The sequence below is a fragment of the Epinephelus moara genome, chromosome 22 (genome assembly GCF_006386435.1).
Source record: "Epinephelus moara isolate mb chromosome 22, YSFRI_EMoa_1.0, whole genome shotgun sequence".
Taxonomy (NCBI): Eukaryota; Metazoa; Chordata; class Actinopteri; order Perciformes; family Serranidae; genus Epinephelus; species Epinephelus moara.
The window spans coordinates 11,729,126-11,755,854 of NC_065527.1; the positions used below are offsets into that span (position 1 = coordinate 11,729,126).

The window sequence follows — 26,729 nt, forward strand, 5'->3', positions numbered from 1 at the left end:
ATCCTGGACATTGCATTGTCCTTTGAGGCCCACATCAATAATGTTACTCAGTCTGCATGCTTTCATCTGCAAAATATTAATTATCTTCACCCGTCACTTACACCTCACAGCGCCGCTATCCTCATTCACTCTGTGGTTACTTCCCATATTGATTATTGCAATTCTGTCCTCTTTGGTCTTTCTCTCAAGTGACTTCATAAACTCCAGTTGGTCCAGAATTTAGTCGCCTATATCATTACTATAACCTCCTCCATAGATCATATCACTCCTGTTCTCCTGTTCTCCAGCAGCTTCACTGGTTTCCTGTTAAATATTGCATCAACTTCAAGATTCTGCTTCTCACCTTTAAGGCCCTTCATAATCAAGCCCCTTCCTACCTGACAGAACTTGTACATATACACCCTCTTCCGTACTCTCAGACCCTTTTCTACGATCCAACTTACATGACCATCTGCCTGCTTGACTACCATGGGTTCTAGAGCAGTCAGCCGTTCTGCGCCACACCTCTGGAACTCCCCACAACATTCACAATACTGACTCCCTTTCCAACTTCAATCCCGTCTGAAAACACACCTTTTCAAGCTGCCATATTCAGTCTGATTTATCTTTGTCTTGTAAAATAATAATAAATTATTATTATCATTATTTTAAAATTATAACTTAGCAACCCACTAATTTGCTTCTGGCGGGAAACATTATTTTCAAAGGATTTACATGTATGAAACAAATGTGTTTTATTAAATGTTTTAATCTGCTTTCATGTTTTTAACTTCTAAACTTGCCCTATGCCAGAAAACACCCCTGTCCGGGACAATAATTCACAACTTCAATTAAAAAACTTAAAAGCCTTTAGAATGTAAAACACTGCATACTGATAACACAAATGTAAAAATGTGCTGCTATAATCAGCTTTGTTTTAAAACATATTTTCATGAAAATGTTGGCCCTTTAAAGACATGTCCCAGATTTTTGTCACCTCCATCAGATTTACCATTTAATCAGGCATAAAATGGGTTAGCTATATCCAAAGGTCTCTGTCTCTCTTCCTGGTCTCCAAAAAGGCAGTAAGCTTTCTCTTTTATAATAAATTCATTCATTATAATACTAGCCGGTGTTTCTCACCCATAACTTGTCAACTCTGTAGCCAGTCTAAATCAAAACTAAATAAGAATATGGTTTTAAAATTAGTATTTTGATTAGCATTAAGGGAACTCCTAGGATTTTTAAAAAATAAAGTGGCTGCTCGCTACCACTGCTGTGAGGTTAATAGATATATAACTTTTTGACAACTCTGTCAGATCTTACCTCTGACATCCATCATGTATGCTATTCAAGGAAAAAAATGTAATGACTGGGCGGTTGGCCCATTACAAGGTTTAATAGGCAAGCATTTGATCTTTATATATATATTTTCCCAACCTAACTGAAGAGTAAAAATCGAAACACCAAAAAAGTAAGGTTTTGACCCAATTCTCAAGAATGAGTGAGCTACAGTACAATATCCCAAATAGTTACTAAATGTGATCGGCCTATTGACTGAGTTAAAATTTGAGCATCAGAACATTTAGCCAATGTTAGCTAGCCATTTTAAGAGGTCATTTGAATCTGTGTTCATTAAAGGAACACGCGTTTGTGTGGTTTTATACAGTGAGATACAGTGAAGAATGTGACACAGTAAAACAAATAAGGGAATCACATTCCACACACACACACACACACACACACACACAGATATCAGTCTATATACGTGTTCATGTTTGTAACACATCGACTGTGACAGACACCACACCGACACCATGCAGAGAAGCGTGTGTGTGCATTGCAAATCAAAACCAATTTTCCCAGTTGGGATGGTTCACTGAGACGAGTAGCAGATAGGGAGGAAGGGAAGAGATGGAGGGCTCTATTCCTGTATCGCCGTGGGTTGGCTTGACTTGGCACAGAGAGGCTCTTTGAGTGGGATCAAATAATATTTCCACTCCCCCAGGGGTGAGACGGGGTCCCTGAGCGCACCCGGCTTTTATCTCAGGCCACTCTTCGAGGCTCCGAGCCCTATCTACGAGAATAGAGGGATGAAAAGGAGGTGAAGTGAGATTGAGGCATCCAACGTATGTTGTCTGTATGTTGGTGATAGTATTTATGAGGTATATCTGCTTCCCAATAGCTTTGTTTGAAGGTTAGGACGAGGGCCATGTGTTCAGTTATGTACGTACATGAATGCAAATGGAAAAAGGGAGAGATAATAAAGTCAATGCGAGTAGATATCTTGAGCAAGCATGATTGTGGCATGAAATTACATGCATACAGACACACACACACACACACACACACACACACACACACACACACACTTCAATGTAAAAAGAGGCTGTTCACGTGCTGCCCAACACTGAACACTGAAAATATCTACTCCAAGTTCCACAAGGATTGCTGCCAATGCAGAAGCGTATAATTTGCAATTTCTCTCACCTGAAAGGCCCAGAAACCACATATTGTTGAAATGTTACATCACATCTACAGCTCAAATGATTAGCTGCTGAGGGTACTAAACTTAAAGGAACCCCCAGGATTTTTTGACCACTGTAGGTGTACGTGAAGGTTTGATGAGCAGGTGTCTGTCTTGTTTGTATCCTGTGAAAAGTCTTCAAAATGAGCATGGGCACTTGTGAAAAAATTAATCAAATAATACAATTTTGCTGTGCAATAGAGACTTTAAAACCAGGAAGACACAGGTTGGGCATGTTGGAAGATGAGTAGAGTTTTGGAAAAAACTTGCTAACTTGCTTATGCCCTTCAGTACTGAATTTATACAAATCTATATTTAGCAAGACATTGGCAGCATCGGCACTGTTAAAAACATGGCCAGGACTCTGAATTAGCCCAGCTTAGAGGCAAGTCTGTTAGGAAGTAGCTCCAAAACTCAAATCCCCCTAAAATTACCAATTGTCTTTTTGTACATTTCTCTTTATGTATAGATCTTAAAAATGGTCGAAATAAAACATCTAAATGACAAAGATTTAGAGGAGTCTGTTTGCACTGTTTAGCCCCGTTTCCACAGAGCAGTATAGTACAGTACAGTTCAGTCTGGATACACTTTTTTTTCTGTTTCCACTGTGAAAAGCTGTGGATGGTACCAATGGAACCATTCTGCACCGTCCCCATATTTGGTCCCCCCTCTGTTGGGTAGCACACAGATCTGGTACTAAAAGGTGGAGCTGTGAACACTGCAGTCTGATTGGTCAATAGAGGACGGTCACTCTGCTCAGGGCTGAGCTGTGGCTGGTTTTGAGGCTCATGTAACCACTGTTCATACTGTGGAGAGTTTTAAGGTGGAACGTTAACTTGCAGTGATACTCAGTGCATGAGTTGACGACATGAATCCATCAACACACCTGAAATTTCACTGTGACAAGTTTGACCATTACTTTAGTTTTTATTGTCTCTCTTGGATGACGTACACTTTTAGTAATGAGTGGATCTTCAAGCGCTTGAAATATATATTAATTTCGACCGGATTATGTGAACTACTTCTATCCAAATCCTCACGCAGAGAAAAAAAAAGTGTCGTGGAGTGTTGTTCCTGTGGGCTCCAGCAACACTAAACCCCTGAGCTTGCCTTAAGGCTCATTTATGCTCCCTTTACGTACGAAAATGTATACGTCCGTTTCAAACGATGTTACCGTCACTGCCCACATACTTCCATGCGCCCTTTACGTTGGCATGGATGTTAACCAATATATCCACCAGGAGGCAGCCCAGCGTCAAAAGTTTATGACAAAAACAAACATGGCGACCGTGGAGGAGATATTGATAATGTACCTCTTGCATAAAAGACAAAAACAGAGGCAGCGCTGTAGGAGGCGGTGGTCGGTGAGGACGTTAAATACATCGCGACTGGAGGACGGAGAATTCTTTTCTCTAGTACTGCCGATTAGAGAAATTGAATTGTTATTTCTTCTTCATGTCTCACTAGAGCTACGTATCGGGTAGTGACAGCAACACTGCCCCCATGGTTTCGGGTGGTACTGCTCCGTTTGGCCCGTATCCGTAAGCTTTATGGAAACGTGCAGAAATACGGACAAAATGAACGCAGAGCACGGACAGAAGGCTCCGTCCGTATCCGGATCTGTATCCGTATTTAACACTGAGCATAAATGAGCCCTTAGAAGGACTAAATGCACAAACTACTTTTTAAATATCCCATGGAGAGAGACTCTCACTGCAGCCTGTTTTATTCTGTTCTGAAAATATTGGCATGCAACTCTGTTCTGTGGATGATAAACAAGGTGCAGACTGATAAAGAAGGAAATACAGTGAGTGCTGGATGGAGCAGTGAGTGACAACAACCCCGCCCACATAAAAGAGTACTGTTTGCGGTGGAAACGCTAGGGTCTAGGTACCATGTCTGAAGGGTTACTTTTGGTTCCAAAGGTACCATACCGAAAGTGTTTGGTGTAAACGGGGCTTTTGTGACTTGACACAGACAGCAAAGAACTTGTAGTGATGAAGGCTACAGTTGCTTTGCTTCATGTTGCTTTTGTTGCCCAAAAAGTTACACTGAACACATTTCAAAGAGTACAGCCATGGCGGACTAGGACATATGTTCTTACCTGCATGAGGGGAACGGAAAAATCAGAGCACCAACAGGATGGATATAAGATGCCAGTTAGCCTGTTGGCACATTAACAACACACTGTTGGAAAAACAAAGGATATTTACTGTGTGCTAGTGAACAATAACACAAACAATTACAATCTGTTTCTGCTAAAGAGCTCAATGGCTGAAAGAATAATCTTACCTCACAAACTCTCGACTTTAGTCAGTTGTTTACTTTCCTCACTTTCGTTTCTCTCCTCTTGCACTGAGCTAAACTACCAATCACAGTGATTTCATTCACTGACGTGCTCCACTGTCTCCGATGTCGATTCAAGATGCTGAATCGGCCAAAAAGAAACTAGGCAAGGGCTGACTAATGCCAATAATGCAGGACTGCAAAAACTAAGCTGACAGATGCTCACCGACAGCCCGACACTGACCAACGGCCGACAGTCTGCTTGGTGTTAGGACCCTTAGACAGAGCCAGACTATTTCCCCATGCCTCAAGTCTTTATCTTTATACATGTCCTGACGACAGCTCCTGACTACGCACAAATATGAGATTGATATCAGTCTTGCAATCTAACTCTCGGAAAGAATCTTCTCCTTTAAACTACTCCTTTAAGAATCACTCCGTGCCTCTCATCCAGTTCAAATGGATCTCAGGATACCGAGCCAGCAGAGCATCAACCTCCAACACACACCCACATACACGCACACCCACAGTTGAAATGAATGACTAAAGTGCATGTGGGAGGCAAGGAGGTGCTCGCCCTCATTTGGACTCCTCAGTGATGACCACTATTGGACAGTTGGAGTTCGAGAGGCCGGCTTGGCTGTCTCATTACCCTGCAACCAGACGTGTGTGGGGGCACATCACGACTCCTCACCTCCTGTCCCTGTCAGCGTATCTCCTACACCCTGTCCTCTCACAAACAGCCTGGAGGTTTAAAGCCGCCTGCACAGTCTCATCCTGTGTTCTTTTCTTGGTTTTCTCGCCTCACTGTAGCATATGAGAAGGCTAAGTAGCTGTTAAACATCTAGCAAGTCCCAGGCGCTGCATTTCTCAGCATGTGTGAGAGGCTGTGGTAGATTGCATTAGCCTAAGCCTACCACAAATTATGCCAGTGTTTCGAGAAGCCCTTGGCAGCGTGGAGTGGCAATTCATTCTGACTAAATGTAGGTTGCCATGATATGTGAAGAGTGCTTTGTGGAGAGAGCTTGGTGGAGCCAAAAGAAGCTTCAATGAGTCCTTTACCTCAGCTCTGAATAAATCACCCTCAAAGTGTCAAAGACCACTTGTGTTTTATCCCAGTCTGTATGATGGGGACTTAGACACTTGATGGATTAGCAGGGCCAGAATTTGGATGAGAAACAGCAAGGGCATTTCATATGGACAGCCATCTAACACCATTGTGGAAAGGCAGTCTCAAAGGAGCAGTCTGGCTGTGCCATCAGAACCAAAGACCTGGGCCAAAACTGAAATGTTGGCATTGCGAAGCATTTAGGGATCTGATCCATCACAGCACAGATGAGAATAAGCTGTTTAGTCAAACATCAGAAAAAGAGATGTCTATGGCATCGGCCAAAAGGCCTATTAACGGCTTTAACTTGATTCAGACGTTTCAGATGACTCACTTTACATTGTGATCTTTCCCTTTGCATTAATTCTTTAAGAAAACTTCACAGCACCATTCCATGCATCTAATTTCTACTTTCATCAGAGCTCCTGTCCACTCTGGCCTCGTCCACACCATCCTCCCTTCTAATGCGCCAGTCTGCTCCATTCTCAGCGTCCTCTCTGAGCAGCATGGCACCGGAGCCTGTGGGACACAACCATCTGTCAGCCACCTAGGAGGTTACAGCAAGACATGCTACCACCATTAGAGCAATGCATTTCCACTGTTCCCTGTCTGAGCACTAAAACTTCCCCCTTGCACGCACTGCACACTTTGACTTTATTGCAGTGTCAAAGTGAGACATGGCATCCCACTCACAGGTTGTTGCATGCTCCCTGGGTACCTCACACTGTCACTTTGCCCAAAATCCTCAAGTTCCAAGGGTGTTCTTTGTTTTCCCTCCCTGTGGTATTTGTTTTGCTTGTTTTATGACTTTGCTTGTCAATCTCAGTCCTTCTCACTCTCAATTTCCCCATGCTCTCACTTGAAATTATCTTGCTGCAGAGTTAAAACAGCCCGAGGCACTTTTTTGTTTTCACTTTTTTGTTTTCATAGCTTTTGAGTATAAATTGCAAAGTAGATAGATGATTTCACATCTTCTTCCAACATACTGGTTAAGGTGTGCCTGAAGTTAAGCTTTTATACTGCATATAGTTAAAGGTGCGTAAAGTTTTATTGTACACAGACAAAAGTTGTGTTCACATCCAAAACATTTTTGTGTGAATTCTTTGTGCCAGAATGTGTTGGAGGTGTTTTTATGAGGACATAAAAACCATTTGTAAAACTGATTCATATCTGGAATTGTGCATTGTTACATCAATGACTGGTAGCCATCACCCTTCTTCACTGGCTTTTTTGGTGCATTGCTCAGCTCTTTGCTTCTTACCGTCAACATCTTTACTGTGCACAATAGCTACTGATAGGCAACAATCTTCGTTGTGCATGATAGCACTAAAAGAGCAGAGAACGGATGAGAACTGAACGCATCGGGTTCCAGCTAATGAACGTGAGTGTGGTTTATGCTCGCAATAGATGCTCACGCACTGTGTTTTATGGCATCCAAGGATTTATGGCACCTGGCATGTTGGTGTTGAATTGAACAATTCAGTCATCACAGCTACCGGTACTGCTGAAGCCAGTTCATATAATTATCTGAAAAAGTTATGGCCAAATCATGAAGTCACAGATTCTGACAGGAAAAATTGTACATTTATACACTGATTGTGTCTGCCCGGTCTAAGTTGGAATTTATGCTTCTGCGTTGAATCGACACCGTACCCTACGCTGTAGCCTGACGTGCACCTTCCCAGAAATGTAACTACACGTTGCAGTAACACAGACCTCCTGTCTATTTCTGTGAGCTGAAACCATTTCTCTCAGTGGAAACAAAGCTTTTGTTTACTTTAATTTCACAAATAAGAAACAATAAATTGTGAAGACAATAAAGCCTCCACAAAAATAGCATTTTAAGTCTTGTGTGTGATTTATCCTGGCTTTATATGAGCAGAGGAAATCTCTGCTCGTCGCTCGGCTAATTTATACAATGTACAGTAAAATGCCATAGACTTGTGCTAATAATGTTAGCATGTTGTATTTGTTTGGAGAACGTGTTTAGTATAAGACAGTTGTTTTGTCAGTGAGCTTTGTGAGTTGTAATGGAGCCGAATTATGTGCCATTACCTTTGTTACATGTTGCTGTTGTCCCTGGTTTTATATGAGAAGAGGAAAAGTCCAGTAGCCACTAGGCTAATTTATACAATGTAAAATGCCATAGGCTTGTGCTAATAACGTTAGCATAATGTATTTGTGGGGAAAATGTGTCCAGATAAAGACAAGTGTTTGTCTGTGAATGCTGCGAGTTATAGTGAAGCTGATTTGTGTATTTGTGTTTGACATTGTCTCTATTAAGCCATGTTTAATGTGTGTTTAATGTGTGTTTGAATCAACTAAACTTTACAGCACTTCACAGAACCTCCACCGCCGACTAGTGTTTTGGAGGTGTAACTGCAGAGTGACACAGACACACCACCACACAAGTATAAATGCTAACAACGGTGTAGGCGACGTGCGTAGGCTCTGCTGCACAAGTATAAATCCCGCTTAAAAAAACAAGTCTGAACTTTATCTGCAAGATTTTAATTTATTACAAACAAATGGGAAAAAAACCCATAAATTAGGAATTTGGACTTGGTTCAAGATTCAAAAATTGTACTATGAACGTTAAATATTTCATTTCAATTTATGTGAAGTGAGCTTTGAGCTAGCTCTTGGGAAGTGTGAATGTGCACAACACTGCACTGTAGCAACACACATTTAAATTAAAGCTGCAGGGAGTCATGTTACAACGCGTAGTCTTAAGGATAAACTTGTAAAATATCCTAATATTGGGGCGTCGGTGAATTAGTGGTAGAGCAGGCGCCCCATGTACAAGGCTGTTGCCGCAGCGGCCCAGGTTCGAATCCAGCCTGTGGCCCTTTGCTGCATGCCATCCCCTCTCTCTCTTCCCCCTTCAAGCTTACCTGTCCTAATATCCTTTATGCCTTTTTTGTTCCATAACATCTGACAATAATAAAACTGATGACAGTAACAACTAAAGGGAGAAGCATCTCCAGAACGATCAGATGGACATAATGTTAGATAACAACCGGCAGTGCAGCACCGCAGGAGTGTGTGTCGATAGGAGGTGGAGGAAATATCCAGAAGCCTCAGTATACTCACCAACAAACACTGGTTCCAGCTATTACTTGGAGCATAACTGATCATTTTCATCCGTTATTCCTGTCCTTGTATGGTATACGTGTTAACTGAATGGATAATAAGCTTTATATTGCACCACATATATCTGATTATAGCTAAGTATCTTAGGGGGCACACCACCACCTCCTGGCCTCTGTGCATTATGGATGCCCTCTGCTGCCTCCAGGTTTCCACGAAAAATTGCACACAGCAGCTTTGCTGGAATAACATGTTTCTGTGTGTGCATGAAACTGCTTATGAGAAGCTTTTTGGATTATCTTGAGTTATCAGGTCATAATTCCTGGAAACAGACATTGCTGTTGAGTTTTGCAAAGATATATATTTTGTACGCTTTGAGCACCACGAGCAAAGTAGCATCTAGTTCCATAACTCTACGGTCGATATCTCCAACACAAGTCACACCAAACAATCTAGATTGATAAAAGAGCACTGCAGGTATGAGGAAAAATATGTGTTTTGGGTTTTGGGGTGACCTGTCCCTTTAAACCAGCTGACTCACAGTAACAATGGGCGACTGCCTGCTTGTAATCCTCTGTAGTACAGCCTATGCTTGTTTGTTTAGGGGGTGACGTCACAGTACTGGCGAGCCTTTTGTGCAGTGATCCCTGGGAATAGAGAGACAAAACACCACAACAATAACTGCTTGTTACAGAAGTGAAGCCAAAACACACACAGGAAAAAACAGAATCTCGTGTATTATCAGTTTGACTACGCATGAAGAGTCAGATGCTTCGTGTTCCTGCTGCATCACTATTGAAAAGGCACATTGAGGCTCCTCAGATTGCTCGTGTTCAAACTCAGCGATATTAAACTTTGAGGACTTGCTGTTCTGAGCACTTAAACATGCTCTCTCTTCCAGCGCTGTCAGGATCAAGCAAGAGCATGTCCTGTCTTTATTGTAAAAATCAAGAAGAAGGCAGCACTGACAAGAGGTTCCTGGTGGACACAGCCTCATTCAAGTTGAAATTTGTTATCTCTCCCTCCAACTCATGTCTGACCACGCTTCACTCTGTCTCCACGTATTATTTGTCAGCAGGGTCTCTCCTGAGGTCACTGGTGACACACCAGTACCACAACTTAATTACCCACACGCCTCAGGGAGAATAACCAGGAGGCACTGTAATCACTGTGACTCTACTGCCAGAGGTAATGTGAAAACCCCCTCCTTGCCTTTGCTCTGTCACCATGCATTTCATCCTCGGGGTTAGCTTCTCTATTTTCTCCCTCCTCTGACCTCTCTCTCATCGCTCTCCAACACACTCTCGCTCCCTTGAGAAAGTTACAGTTGGTGGCCTTTCTCCGGGGTGAGTGATGGCAGCTCCATGGGCAGACTCATCCACACTTAATTACCCACAAGCCCCTCGGAGGGCGAATGGAGAAAGACCGAGGCATGCGCACTGTCATCTCTTGCCTCTTGTTCCTTCATTACAGCACCGACTGACTGACTGGACTATCTAAGCCTGTCCACTGTGACTACTTTCACCATGTTACATAACAAACCATTTTTGGGAAAATCCACTTTGGAAGAGGATTGTTATTAGCATAAATATCGCTCAAAGTTGATACATTTTTAATGAAATAATCACTTTGAGTTGACATTCCCCCCGTTGGTTATTCCAGTGCAACATGACTTCAAACCCACAGAACTGTTCCTCTTACATTTTCAGACAGACCAGCGGGGCCTCTGATTGGTCACAGTTAAGCTTCAATGCTTCTGGGTAACAGAGTTTGTCATGCCCAACACCCAGAGTGATATTACGAAAACATGGTATTGCGAGTACACTGCAAATCAAGAAAGGAGCCAAGTTGCTCTCATCCGCAGATGCCCTTGAATCAGCGGGTATGCACATATGAGACACTGAGATCAATTTGAAAATTTATTTTCATATAAAAAGACACTATGAAAACATTAGAGGACTACTTTGTACAATCTTATGTATAAAAAGAACAAAAATGAGAGAGAAAAGGAAAGGGAGGGGTTTTCAGTCATAAATCAACCGGAATGTCGGATGGTTGTAGCGGTCGGTTAACACCTAAGCATCGAAGGCTGGAGGTGAAGGTGAAGGTGAAGGTGAGCATAGTAGGTTTCAGAGCTGGCATCCGCCTCCAGTTGGAAATTGGCTTGCTTGTGTTTTATATTTCTTTACGGGCTGTTGAGTTTGGCAGGCTTTCAACACACAAAGGAAAACAAGATGACATCCTGGCATACTCTGAGCATCAACTTCACGTGTCTGCATTCGTTCCGGAGTTCATCATAGAAAAGAAAACTGTAAAATGACAAGATGACCCTCAGCTGTGGTGATCGAACATCCACATGTCAATCAGTCCAGCAGCATCTCACTTACCGTTCCTGTAGATGAACACTTAATGTCCAGCCCTCACTGAGTATGGAAAAGCTTGCTAATGAAAGAGAAAGTCTTACACTGCACTGAAATCAAGCGCTCTTATTTCTTTCTTTCTTTTCCTTTCGTCAAATCCCATTTATACGTTACCATGGTAACAAGGCATTGTAGAGACTCCATCCAGAGCTTTCTCTCTAATGATCAGTTTCATGTTTAAAAAAGAAAAACCCTAATTTGTCTGTGTAAAGGTCAAATCTGTTTCCCCTGAGACTGATGTTTTCTTCTGCTATAGATCGACACCCATTCACCGCGACTCTGGACGCTGCTTTACAGTCGAACTGGATCCCGAGCCTCACGGAGGGTCAGGTGAATGTGACCTCAGCTCTGCAACCTGGGGGCCTCTGAGAGGGAGCGGGGCTTTAGGTTCCCCTATCAGCTGATTAGCTTGAAAGGTTAGAAGGGCCGCGCTCTTGTCTCACCATCTGCGCCGTGCTGCACGACTACCACATTAGGGATCTTTAAACAGATGGTTTGAGGGCTGCATTGGAAAATGTCAGGACAAATCGCCATCCCCGGATAATTACTGTTTTGAGCACTCCCCCTTCTTAATCTGCATCTCTGCCTGCCTCTAGCTTTCTCGTTATATATTTTTTGGATCTCTTTTCCTTGCTACCATTTTCTCTTGCACTTTTTTTCCCTTCCCCAAATTGTCTCTCATCTCTTTCTCCAGACTGTTAGATTAATGGGAGCCGCTTTGAACATAGACAGAAAAGTTATCGAGCCGTCTATTGAATTCATCCTGCACTCTGACACTTTCTCTCTGTCGGTGTGTGGAGGACTGATGTGCTAATGTAGCAACAGCAGGAAACTGGTTGTCCCCTTGTAGAGACCGAGGTACGGATGTAGAATGTCAAGCAGAAAGCATCACCACTGTCTTTTTTTTCTTTTGCCGTTTCCTCTTCAGTCTGCCACCTTGTAGCCTCGTAACCTCTTTGACTCCATCTCTGTCTTTCTATTTCACTCCCTCTCAGTGCAGCTGCTGTGCTCACAAGTGCAGGATACAATCACACAGACAGGGATCCATGTGAAGGAGGAATTATACATCTGGCTCCACTGCTAACATTAAGATTTCATGCCTTCTGGTTGCACGACGCTGGGTGGGCAGCAAAGAAGGAGAAACGAGAAGGAGGTGGTAGAGGAAAGCAAAGGAAGGCATGTTTATCTTTAAATCCATGATGGGGTTCTTGGGAAAAGAAGAAGATTTTGGCGCAAGTTGTGTCTAGTTTTGCATATTACTGGCTTGAAAATCCTCCTCAGGTCAGGTGAAGCCAACAATATTCCCTCCGCAGCAGAGGAAGAGCAAGTTAGCTGCTAAACTGACTGATATTTCACTTGGCGGCATAAGCGTACGTTTTAGCAATATGAGAGATGCTAAACAGAGCTTGCACAGATCCCATTTGGGCTGAAAATGAATGAGATATTCTCTTTTTCGCCGTGATTGGTGATGGCTGAAATGGATTCAGATGCTGCAATCTTTAAAGGCTTTTATCTCTAAGCACTGGGGGGGGGGAAAGGAGGGGATGCGAGAATCTGCATGACGATCGCTATCCTCCTTTTCCTCATGGGCGGATAACATGCGGCACACATTACCTCAGAAAGCAAGCTCACATTTATGTGCTGTGTGTGTGTGTGTGTGTGTGTGTGCGTGTGTCCTAAATCATGTTTTTTGAAAGTTCCACATGGGTTAATTCTCACAGGAAATGAAGAAAAAGAGAAAAAATAATGAAAAAAGGCAGCACAAGCAGAAATCAAACCAGTCTGAAAATAAATCAATTCTCCTTGAACAGTTGTTTCAATCGTATTATTTTTCCATTAAAAGTTTCAAACCATAGAGGAGGACATTTTTTTAACTAAACCATAGAAAATACACAAAAAAGGGGGAATACAGTGTTGACACAGAGGATGTGAGAGGAATGGATGGATGGGATTGTTGAACTGGAACCTGAAAAAAGCAGAGCGGATGGCACATATCACTGAGCGGCTCTTCCCCCGTCCCCGATCCATCCAAAATGACGAAATTAGAAAAAAAAAAAAAAAAAAAAAAATTAAATTAAAAAAAAAGGGAACTGATAGAATGCTTCTGTCATCCATTAGAAGGGAAAAGGAAATAAATGAAAGCAGGGTGCCTAGGGGGGGCTACCAGTGTGAGAAACCTCAGTGAGATTTTTTTCCGCTTGCTATAAAAAGAACTGAACGGTGCAGAAATATTCTTTTTCTTTTTTACCCCCCAAATCATCAAACAATTGAAAGAGATTTTCTTTTTTCTCCAGAATAAAATCAAGACATTTTTTCTCAGAAATAAGTTTTTCATAGTTTTTTTAAGTTCATTTAAAAATCTTTCCTCTGTCCCAGACGTGTCAAGCCCCTGTTCTTTCTTTTCAATAGTCTTTGCGAAAATATAGAGTAGAACAGTCTTCTTTCCGTGTCTGTCCACTGCAGCAGTAAACAAATACAGTATGGGATCCGACAGAGCACATTGCAGGAGACGGGGAGCAGTGTGTGTGAGATCTTTGCGAGAAATCATGTACTTATGTATAGCTGTTTCAGAAGTTCGTCTCGGCGTGAGCGCGTGTGTATTCAAGTGAGTGTGTGAATGTGTGTGTGTCTTCACACTTCAGTCTGGAAGTCTCCCTCGGACGAGTCGGGCGTGTTAGCGGAGGAGGAGTCCCAGTTCTTATTGTGCAGCTCCATCCGGTCCTTCTGCTCCCCAGGCACGATGGACAGCTCCGGGGTCATGGTCTTGAAGCTGTCCCAGGAGCTCTGGTCCTCAGGGGTCGACTTGTCCTGATGGAGGAGGAGGACAGGGAGAAGGAACATGTGAGCACAAATAAGCTGCATGTGAAGGCACCACGTGGATGTGGAGAAGAAGTTTCATACAACCTGGGTCTTATTTTGATGGTCTTGAACACCATTTTTAACCATAATAACAATGATGACATTGCTTAAATTGTTGCCTGATAGGGCAAGAAACACGAGAGCCTAGGTAAGCCAAACTTATTTGGAAGAGAGAATAAAGACAGATGGCAAAATTATTAACTAAACTTCAACATCCATTTATTTACAGACCAACTACCTGCAAGGCATGAGGGCCAGCCAAAGGGGGCACCTTCCCAAGGGCCTCAGTGTACTTTCTTCTCCTTGGCCATCCATTGCAACTCAAGTGGTGACAGTTCAGTCAGAGATTTGGATGTGTCATGCTAGTGACGGCTAATGTAACCTCAGGTCGCAAGCCTCAACCAGAGACTGGGAGCAGGCTACAGAGGTCTAGTAAGCTCATGTCTTTTTAACTCTACACGGATTTATTTCATTTTCAAACCTGTGTTCTTCAGCGGTGACATCGCTTTAGGCACTTCATCAGATTTTGCACAGCTTCTTCTGGATTCACAAAACGCTTCAGAAATGCAACACCACTCCACAAGAGCTGTAAACTGAGTTTGATGTGTTCAGTCGGTGGAGTTTCCCTATAAATGTCCCCATACTCATTGGGTGCATGTTCCAAAATAAGTTTGCTTTCAATCAAACTATAACCAGCTGTGGCTGCACATACTAGGGATGGGCATGAGTACTCAAGTTCTTGATTTGGATGTCAATATTTGTTCAACAGACAGAGCAATTGCCATCCATCCTCCCACGTATAAACATGACTTTCATACACATTTTTGAACTTTTAAAATGGGAAAAATCTAATTTCATAGTAGAGCTGCATGCATAGTATTGCTTTGCTCGGTGCCTCTTGGCTTCTACTGCTCTCTGCCATGAGACACCAGGAGACAACTGCTGCTGGGAACAGTTGGTGAGAGTCCGCCTCCACTCACACACACGCAAACACAGTGAAAGGGCTAACTGTTAGCAGTTAGCGGCTAACATTATCAAGTGGTTATTGACAGGTTAAACAACAGAGTTGAGCTGTTTTGGTGTGAGTTTGTTGGGACTGTTAAAAGGCTTGGTGTTGTATGTTAGCTGCTGCTGCTGTTACGCTGTGCTAACTGAGCAGACGCTGAAGTGACTGGAAGGACAGTGGCTCTGAAGACAGTCTTTCAGCGCTGCGTCTAACCTCTGGGGAGCCCTTTTGTGCAAAGTTTGCATGCTCTCCCCATGTCAGCGTGGGTTTACTCCAGGGACTCCAGCTTCCTCCCACAGTCCAAAGACATGCAGGTTAATTGGTGACTCTAAAATGGGCGTAGGTGTGAATGTGAGTGTGAATGGTTGTCTGTCTCTGTGTGTCAGCCCTGTGTCTGCCTCTCACCCAGTGTCAGCTGGGGAAGGCTGCAGCCTCCCCGTGACAACAACAGGATAAGCGGTTATACGGAAAAATGAATGAGAGGATAATTGAAGCCTGATGATTCAATAAATATTAAATTGCACTTATTTCTTGTGTTGGCCAATTTCATTCCCATTGTAATGTTTTTTTGAAAGTACATGAGTACTCTATAATAATTTAATGTGAGAACTTGAATAAAGAAAGTACTTTCAGTGCCCATCCTTGGTATGTACCAGCTGTCTGTGCAATCATGGATTATTAGAGGCATTTTGGGTGCAGCCACTTTTGGTTTTATCTCCAAATAAAGTGGATTATATTATCCCACTAATCTTTGTTTCCAAAATATCTAATCATCTGACTGCTGTTGTTTCTTGCCATGTTGGACACTGTAGCAATCATTCCCAAATTCAGCAATTACATTTGGTGAGTGCAGTGTTATCGTAACAGTTAGAAATGATGCCAGCAGAAAAAAATAAGATGCAGGTTGTAATAAGATGAAATTCTCCTTTAAGCTAAGTACCTGGAAACCACTGCCCTGGACAGATTTGGCAAGTTGACAGATTTGGAGATGGATACATTGGAATATGCACTCACAGGAAATAAATTTGATCCCTAACCTTTGCAAATATCAACACACACACCAAGACTAACCACTAAGTGCCATTTCTTTGAAGTGATTTAACCTGACAAGCATTAAAACGCAGGACCATACATACCTGTAGTTCATCTTTCTAGCCTTCTATCATCAAAACCTTATTTTTCTTTTCAGAAATGAGACCTGTCATCCTTTATCATCCACCTCACCCAATCAGTGACTTTTCAAACTGATTAAAGCATGAAACCTTTGAGGCTGGGGTCTGTGATCTCTGCATGTGGTCTGCAAATGTGCCCACCATGCATGTAAAATACATGTTTGGGGATTAGCAAAAAAAAAAAAAAAAAAAAAAAAAAAAAAAAAAAAACGAAATTAGAGGTAGCATTATGCATCAGATAAGGGGCCATTATTCAAATCAGACTCGTTATCTCAAGGAGATAATGATTTCAAAGATACAAGCTGGTAAAGACACGAGGGAAACGCTGGCCTGGATGACTCTTGGTGGAGCGAAACATACAGAGACAAAAAACAAGACACACTGCTTGTGGTGCTTTTCACAGACATGATGGACCCAGCTGCAGCAGAGCTTTTTGGACTACATGGAGCTGAATTGCCACATTAAGAAGAGGAATATTCACAGAGCATATCTCGCAGTACAACATATCCTAAAATGAGTGCTCTGTGTGCCTATTTGTGCAGATGTAATCCATTTGAGAGAGCACTTCAACTCTATCTCTCAGCAACTCAGCTGTCTCCTTTTATTTTGTTTTCTTTTTCCACAATCCCACCTTCCCTTCATCAGCCCAACTCTTATTAAGTGCTCGTGTGTAATTCACTTTGAGATATTCGTACCCTCAGTCCCTGTCTATCTCCTCATCAGACACACACATACACAAAAGTCATTGATCTGCAGTAACACAGCAAACCCTCCCCACCCCCTTGCAGTGTGATGATCGTCGCCAGAGCGCTAGGGGGCAATATCTGCCTGATTATCATTCTCCCTGCGTCACAGCCTGACAGTTGGTAAAATGAATACAAAAGGCATAATCTGGGAGCCAATTTGCATGCTAAATGCTGGCGAAGGAACATTTTGTAATGCAGGAGTGTGGGTAATGCTGCAGTTAAGCCCAACTTTATCCCTGGGAGACTAGGCTAACGCGATTGTACTGCTACTGCGTGTCTATCCATTCCCTTTCGCCATCTCTGCCTTGCCTCCATTCCCTCCTTGCCCCAAAGCCCCATCTCATCCCTCTCTTTCTCACTCTCTCCCTCTCTGCCAGAAACCCCACTACTTACACTCGACGAGTTCTTTTCACCTCCGGCAGACGAAATGCTCCATCGCTTTTCCCTCTGTGGTGATGAAATGGGAGGGAGAAGACAAGGAAGAAGGGGGGGTGGTGATGAGAGAGAGGAAGGGAGAGGAAAAGAAAGAGAGAGAAGAAGGGGAGGGTAAGGGAGGGGGGATCACAGTCACTGACAACTCTGCCCTGAAACAATAGCATTGTTCCCACACCTTCAGCAGGTGAACAGGCAGTTGTTGCTCTCACACCTTACCCCTTCCCTCTCTCCACATCTCAATCCCCCTCACCAGCTCTCTCACGCGAGACAACAACACGTGTACACGCTCACAACATGCACGCATGAACAGAAACAAGTGATCAAACACGCAATGCGAGCATGGTTATGTGCACATAATCAAACTGTGTTGGAAGAGGCAGTATTTTTAACATCCTAACCTGCCAAAGCTCAGAGGGAACACTGACAAGGCAAGGGCAGAATGACTGAAGGCTTCTACATGCTACGTACCACTAACAGCGACTACAACTACTATACAGGGGATAAAAGGAAGGACGGCATGTGGGCGTAAGAGTAATTTGATTCTAAAAGCCGTAACAGTGGATCTGCTGTGCAGTGCTAGAGGCTTCGGAGCTCATGTTTTCTAAATAATGTTGAAAGAGTGTAACGAATCTGGTTATTAGTGCATGGAAATGCTATCTACACTATCTGCATTATTGATTTTTTACTGTATGTGTTAACACAACACATAAAATAGTTAAAGCTAGGCTATAAAGTGGACATTGCTGACTCTGTATGTTCCGCCTCTGGCTTGAACACATAAACTTCACTCCCCCCGCTGTACCTCTGCAGTGTTATCTATCGTTTTTTTATGGTCCTGTCTTTTATTATTCAAGCAAACTGCCGCTTATGTTGTCTTGCATCTGTCTGGGTGGGCTGTTGTACAGGTGTTCTCGGTAAACAGGTGTTCTCCTAGTTGGCCGGTCAGAAAGTGAGCTTAGGAGGAGTCCAGCAAAACCAGTGCACAAACCACAGAGAGGTCCTGCAGTGTTTGGTGAAGCTGTCCTCTTGTGATGACTGGCCAGCAGCTCTAAACAGTGTGTGTCATGAGATGTTTGGATTGGGTGGGGGGTGGGGGGGGTCACGTCATCTGTACTCTCTAAATCCCAGTCTGCCTCGAGTCTGGGCACAAATTGATTCCCTTCAGTGGTTCCAACGACTTGGCAAATATTGGCTGTATTGACTGAAGCTTTGTTTTTTTTTTTTTCACTACGAGTATTCCAGTTTGTTGTTAAAAAAAATGAAAAGCTTTTCCGATACACAATTGCATGCTCATGTTTACGGTGTTATTTTTTCTTTATGTCTTTAAAAAGCAGCAGACAGAATTGCACATCATTCTTTCAAGGAGAGCTGTCTGTGTGAGTGTGTCGAAATAGGTGTGTGTGTGTAGTGAAAGACACAAAGACATTTCTGGGCCTCAGCGTATTGCCGTTGGGGTGTCTTGATTTACTGCCATGTATGATGTGCTCATTAGCTAGCTTAGCCTACATGTATAGAAACGTTTGAAATGGGTTTAATTCTTCAAGTTGACATATTGTCTGCTGCATCCGTGGTGGAGTGTGAGTGCACAAGTACTGTACTACAAATTAGGGGACTTGTACTTAGAACTGATAACTTTACTCTGACATTATATTTCTCTGACAGGTCTAGTTTATTGTTACTTTACAGATTAAGTAGGCTCTATACGATATTCAGAGCGTATCTACGATTCAGAGACTGTCAACACACAGTTATTAACATGGAAGTGACTGAGCTAGCGGCTAGCAGCTAACGGTGCAAACAGCATAGCTAGTGCTAACAATGGCCACAGTTCAATGGCAACTTCCACACCGTCGCCATCCTGATCAGCACTAACCGCTGTGGGAGCGCATTGCAGAGCGGTGGGGATTAGCTAACTGGTGGAATACACACGGGATTTGCATGCTATACTAAAACACATGGCTAGACAGTCTACCAAAACAAAAGACAGAGAAGCTCTGATTACACACACAGGAAGTGTGATTATATTCTCTGTTCTGGAGGCCATTACTCCACCTTATCTTTACACAGCAAATAGTTGTTGAGCTATAGTAATGTTCTGAATATAATATAGAGCCCTTTTAAGATTTTACATACCAATTATATACTCTGTTTATACAATATGATGCATTTTTAAAATTGTAACTGATGAAAACAGATGTAGAAATTAAACTAAACTAGTTCGTTCAACAATTGTTTCTTTCTCTCTGCTCTCCTTGTCATATTTTTTATTTCATTGTCTTGATTTTATTTGCTCTCCCCTGTCATGTCCAAAAACATATGCAGCATTTGTAAATTTTTATACACCACGTAACAAGCCTCTAAAAAAAAGCCAAAGAAGTCAGGGTTGGCACGACTGGCTGGACATTATCAGCCATCTGTTACAGACTAAATTTATGGCTGACACGTTTTTCCTGGTCAGTTTCAATTACTACAGCGAGTGTCTTTGTATGTCTGCCTTTTCAGCATTCGGAGCACAAACATGAATCAAACAGTTAACCTCTTAAAGCACCATTTGTGCACCATCATTGTTTGTAATGGATTTGGCATGATGGGTTTGAATTCACTGATACTGTCCCTTCAATGTCAACCATTTGAACAACTCACTACAGTGCTCCATTGTGGCTTTTAAAGAGAAATCGTGGGGGTACAGTCAAGTACTTGCCATTATAGTTTTGCAGGCACAGCAGGGGCAAATGGAGCTAATGTGGCCACAAGCACCAACCGAAATACAATGTCCATCACTGGTTTAAAGTGTGACAGTCCCAAATTGGAGATTTTTGCTTAATCGCCCAACACTTGATGTTTCAAGCACGCTACACGACTTTCTGATAGGAAAATGCTACAAGTATGACACAGCTAAGTGAAGGGGAGTTTGTAGGGATTGTACATACTAGAAAAAGATGCTACTTCACAAACATCTAAAGCCGTGAAGAGAATCCTCCGCTACAGTGTTGGTGGATGAGGCCCACTCTCTGCCACTCACAGTCCCCCTCATTTGGACCATGGAATGGAAATTGTGTCTGGATGTGGGTGAGCAATGCGGCAAGCTGTCATTGGGAGATGATGGGGGCGGACAGGTGGTTGTGGGTAAGTGGGTTAACTTTACCTTTGTTGACTTGGATGCCCATGGTTCTGCTGACTGTCTGGCAACATTCAAACTGGGACATGACAACAAGCATGCAACACAAGGCCCAGTCAGGAAACAAAGGACGTACAACAAGAAACAACAACAAGCAAAAAAAAGAAAAAAACCCAGAAATCAATAAAATGTGGCAGTAAGGCAAAAAAACAAACAAAAGAAGACATACACTGAGTGTGAGGCTCAATGAAACAAACTTAAATCACATTTATACAAGAGGAGAATGAAAGCAACATCAAACAATGTAAGAGCAAACTGAGTGGATACCAGAACATGACTGTGGTGTTGCAGCTGTCAGTGGGACTAGGGACTATTTCAAGGTTTTTATGTGTGTTTATTTCATTATATCATAAAGATTATGATCCAGATTGCCTATTCAGCACTCGCATAATTTATTAGGGGGGCACAAAAATAGACTAACTGGGCATAGCAGTCTTTAGGACCATTTACCCCTTAGTTGGGAAGGAATCTGTGTCACAAATAATAAGGCCCTTCAAAGGAGCCAAATCTGGAGAATGTAGGGCAAATAAATTCCATTAGTGTAACACATTGCAAACAAACGAGCAATCAGACACACAGGCCTGGTTCGCTGCTGTCTGGGCCTGTGCAATGCAGTGCAATATAGTGAAAACAGTTCCAGCTAGCGATTCGGCCCCTTTCACCTCCCTTTAATTGGCCCAAGGACACTAAATGAGCTAAATTAGTATTGTGCCTCTTGGTGCACGAAGCCAGTGTTAGGCTTGTTCCGCCTGGGCTAACCGTCCCCTCATTAGGAGCCACTGATAGAGCCAGTGCGCTAAAGCTACACTCCGCCAGCCCTCAGTTTTCATGGGCAATTTGTGTGGAAGGATGAAAACAGTTGATGAGTTTATACTCGGCACAGAGAAGGGGGCAAGGAAATAATTAAAAACAAGCTAATGAGAGGAATTAATTATTCAATTAATGCCTCAAACGTGCCACCGAGGGCTGAGTTTAGAGGGAGAAATGGGAAAACGAGGGAGACGGCAAGAGAGAAAATGTCAAGCCGTGAGGATGAATAGAGGGGAGAATGAGATATGAAGAGGAAGAAGAGGGGATGTGAAATTGAAGCCCCTTAGCTTAATGCCAGAAAATTGACTATCAAGACCTACAGGGTTTGCAAGTACAGGCAAATTGCCCGCACTGAATCAACAAAAATGGAGTCTTTGTCATTTAAAATTATACATCTTCATTTTACACAAGACGTCCCCAAAGCACACACATTACCTCAGCTACAATTCCCTTCAGTGGCCTAAAAACATGCTGGAATATCAATAACAGCCACTAATGTTAACTGTGGATGCATAAAGGGAGCACCCCAGGTCTCACCTTTCTTTTATGGTGCAGGCTAATGGAAGTACCTCTCTTGGACTATACCCGAATGTATTTCCATGTATAGCCTAATAGAGTAGAATTCCATCACAGAATTGAAACACATGCCTATAGCCATTTGGATTGAATTGCAAATACATCTTTCATAATCGAAAAATTCGCTCGCTGTCCCCGCTCTGATCTAGCATGAGCGAAATCACAACAAAGTAGAACACTTGTTTCCTTTGTCTTTCTCTCCGTCCCACTGCGTTTCCGCATAACTCCGCACCGTCTATCTAGAGAGGGAAGCCGAGCACGCTTCATTTAATCAAGAACACAGCAGACGACGGGATGGAAATATATCCCATTTGAGAGCTAAAAAATGCATCAGCCAGGCCATTACGCAGTGCAAGCTCTTGTCCTCTCTCACACACACTGTCCATCCCACACACAGAGAGGCAAACACTGCATCACTGGGCACCGCATGCAAATTTGTGTTATGACCTTCTGAACCCTGTGGAGAGGATAGAAAACGACGGGCTAACTCCACAGTGACGGAGGCCAAGAAGCTGCTCTAAATCTAAACATTAGCGCACACAGCATTGCTAATACATACTGTGTTACATAAACACTGCATCCGCTCTCTCTCTCAGTAACCCTGCTGACTCCATTTGTCTCCTGTCTCCATTATGAGAGACACAATGAAAATGGACTCCATCCCCCTGCTGGCCATATGGCCCCTGCCTGAGCAGCCACTGCACTTAAAACAGAGTAGGATTTGGATTTGTTTTCATCATTAGCATTAATGTGAAGCCCACTTTCTATCCACTTCAACCGAGTATAATACAAGTGTTACCACTGCAACAGATATCATTCTCTTGAGGGGGGCGGACGACTGTGTACCTGTGAAACACTGGAGTCAAGGTCAGTAGCTGTTGTCGTGATGTCAATAAGCGAAAATAATTGCTAACAATCTACAATCGATCAACATTAGCTCGCAGTGACCTCAGTGCCTCGTGTAGCCATGTTTCAGAATGCATAAGAGTCGCTGTGCATCTTACTGCATTAAAAATGCACCCAGATGTCTGAAACTGACAAGTGAAATATATGTTTGTGTCACAGTCTGCAGCTGACCTTTGTTAGCGATAGTTTACCAGTAAGCCATTTTGCAGAGTAGATTTTAAAGGTCATGCATATGTTTTTTCAGAAAAACAGCATATGTAACAGAGGGCAATATGTGCATTTATTTTCAGACTACAGGAATAGCTCCGCTAGCCTCAGCAGCCTAATAGAAAAGACAGACAAGGTGATTTTCAACACTGAGGTTAATGGGGAGTCTTGTGATATAATGTCTACCTCCCGCTTCTCTCCGGTCACGTCTTTCCCCCTTGTTTCCATCTATTAAGCGTAACACTTGAGTCATCCCTTCACAGCCTCTGGCTATCAGTGCCGTAAATAAAAGGGATTACCAGTTACCAGGTGACATAGAGCTAATAACAGTATGAGTGGGTGGTATGGAGAGACAGAGAAAGACAAGTACAGCAGGAATCAAGAAACTGAAGTACGTGAATTCTATCTGTGAGGGCACATATAAGGCCCAAGACCCCTTTAAGCCCACTGTACTTGAACTGAAAATTGGATAAGATGTGAAAGTAGAAAAAAATAATGTGTTTGGGGGACATTTTCTGATATCCACTCATCTCCTCAACACAGAGATCCTACCTTTCCAGAGAAGTAAAATGGATCAGGTCTCTTCTGACCTGATAAGCCTTTGTGACATTTCTCTCATCAGCACCCATTCAAAGTGCATCATGTTTGGCCCTTTTTAGTGCCAATGGACTGGTTTATGGACAGAGTATCGTGGTTTATGAGGTGATTATAAATCGGTTTGGATGGCTCATTGTCTTTATGAACTGATTTATCACTTAGTTATGGTGTTTGGGTCATCAGGTTTAATTCAGGCACTGAAATGGGCACAATGACTGTATGGATTGTCACGCCACACACAGTGGCGCTAGAGGAACGAAAACACAACCCAAAACAACAAAAAAAGAACAACAAAAAAACATTTTATGTTTTGGTTTCATCATGGAAGATAAATCCAGTCCTGCATCAGAACACCGTACAAATCCATCTCAATATGAATTTGTACAGGAGTTGATGGAGGAAGGGGAATTAGCATTCATTATATGAATGCAGAAGCACAGGGAGGTACAAGCTGCTGATGCACTGAACTGTTACACCACCACACCACTAGGGGACCATCTACTATTTAGGCTCATCAAATACAGTCACTTCACTATGAGACAGCGCTGACGGGAGCAGCTACATGGAGTAAGCTTATAGTTTGACACTGTGTGACTGTGACTGCAAATAATTATAGTCTTGAAATAGACTTTTTGTTGTACTTTAGCTGGTAATGCTAAGCTAAGTATAATGTACTTTAAATTGACTGTTGACCCCAACCCCTTCAGTTACTGTTGCTACGCCTGTCAAGCAGATTTAGCATCAGAATTCTTCTGAGTTTTGCTGTCAGAAATTTCAACTCAGTGGCGGATTTTATCAGCTGTACCTAGCTAGCTAATCACGTGCTAACACTGGTTACACACCAACATTAACGCTCACATTAGACACAACAAACAGCCTTCAAAGGACTAGTGGCTGACAGAGGCTGACTGTCACGTTCCCTGTGTCTCAGCTGAAATGTTGCACTGAACACACCACAAAGACCACAGCCAACAGCTGACATATGTTCTGCCCCTGTGTGAGAGGAAATAACTCTCTATATCAGCAGGCAGCAGTAGTCTGTATGTGTCAATCAAAAAGGGAAACTGAAAGACCAACAGGACAGATTCAAGACGTTAGTTAGCCAGTTAGCACATTAACAACACAACCTGATGTTGAAAGAACAAAGCATTTTTATTGTGCACTCAGGAACAATAACACAATTACAAACTGTTTCTGTTAAAAAGCTCAATGGCTCAATGGTTTGTTTTGATCTCATGCCCTCTAGACCTTAGCCGTTTGTTTACTTTCCTCACTTCCGTGTAACTTCTCGTGCACTGAACTGAACTGCCAATCAGAGTGATATCGTTCACTGACGGGGTCCGCCATCTCCAACACCAAGTCAACATGCTGAATCAGCTGGAAAAAAACAGCAAAGACTAAGGCAACACTCACCAACAGCCCCACATAGAGTCTGCCAGGAATGAGTGCTAAAAGCTGGATATGAGTTAGCATTTTACAACTTCTGGTACCCTCGTCTCAAAATCAAAGTTTTTTTTGAATGGGTTTTTGCTTAGATGCCTGAAATAAGGTCTGTGGTTAACACAAGCTTAAGATACTTCAACATTTTGTTCTACAACATAAAATATGTCAGTAAACAGTATAATAAGTTTCTATGTGTCAATAGGCAGTTGCCAACAAGTGGCTAAATGAGACTACAGAATGTCATCACGCCAAGCTGTGCCGAACATGGCTTTACAGTCTTGTCATGGTGGTGACCATAGTGTAGTTTGTTGATAGCATAATGTTAGCTTTTAAATTCTGGTGATTGCATTTAAGCTTCAGTAATCATGAAAATGTTGTTAATTTATGAAGATTATCTTGATTAACAAAAAGTGTGTCATAAACGTTTGTTTGGCACAGAGCTTATTTTCAGCAATAATCTAAAATCCAATGGGAAAATCCCACAGGGTTTTTGACCAGGGAACCAGTGCGATGCTCACTTCCACATGAGCCTGCAGAAAAATGTCATCCCTGGCGGACTCCACTGACCAAAGGCTGACTGTTGTCTTGGTGTGTCAGGGCCCTTAGCTCTATCTGAGGTAGTGCTGGCCTGGGTCAGTGGCTTGCAAAATATTCCAAATCCAGCACTGAACTGCTAATGTTAGCCTTAACCCTAATTTTACCTCAAGTACTAGCCTCCACACAGTGCACACACCACTTCAACATGTGGAGAAACCCAACGCTTGACAGGCCTGCCAAGTTAAAGTAGCTGAGCTACAATTGGACAATCACTGATTGGGGGAGAGGTTTAGGGAACAGTCAATTCCATGTGAAATGTACATTTTTACAGCTCGTAAACACAGATACAGCACATACAGTGACAAACTTTGACACATACAGTGACATGTAGCGCATCAACTCATCGGCCTTAAGAGTGAGTTAGAGGGGCTCTACTGCACGAGGTTTATGTGGGGTTTAGTGTCTTACGTTGACTTTCTTTGTAAACGAGGGACGCTCTGCGCACTAGTGATGGCTCTGTGTTGTGCCTCGGTGGTGGGGGAGGGGGGACCTGTGATGGACGAACACCGGCGACGGTGGTTAGAAGGGATTAAAAGTTGTTTAAGGTTCTGGTTAAATTACTGTTTAGGCACTTTAAAGGAGAGAGAGGCCTGTAAAAGTCAGGGGGGTTAATGACTTTTTGAGGCATCATTGCCTGAGGTAGATGACTCATCATTAAACAGGTAACGGGGAGAGAGGGTTTTCATTCTGCTAGTTTTGCCTGGAACTTGCTTGTCTCCCTCATCATTAAAAGGTGAGATGCTCAATAGTGCAAGTCCTTAAGTGACTAAGTCAATTGGCCATATGA

The 26,729-nt window shown here is 42.8% G+C and overlaps 1 protein-coding gene across 1 annotated transcript in view; it reads right to left on the reverse strand.

Annotated features, from left to right (window-relative positions):
• Window positions 1-10,936: 10,936 nt before the first annotated feature.
• adgrb2 (adhesion G protein-coupled receptor B2) overlaps window positions 10,937-26,729 on the reverse strand; it is a 273,447-nt gene continuing 257,654 nt past the window's right edge. Inside the window, exons 35-36 of the mRNA XM_050035088.1 lie at window positions 17,587-17,640; window positions 10,937-14,218 (exon numbers count right to left, since the gene is read on the reverse strand). Coding sequence (XP_049891045.1) covers window positions 14,042-14,218; window positions 17,587-17,640 — 231 coding nt within the window. The 3' untranslated portion in view covers window positions 10,937-14,041. The remainder of the gene's footprint in view (window positions 14,219-17,586; window positions 17,641-26,729) is intronic.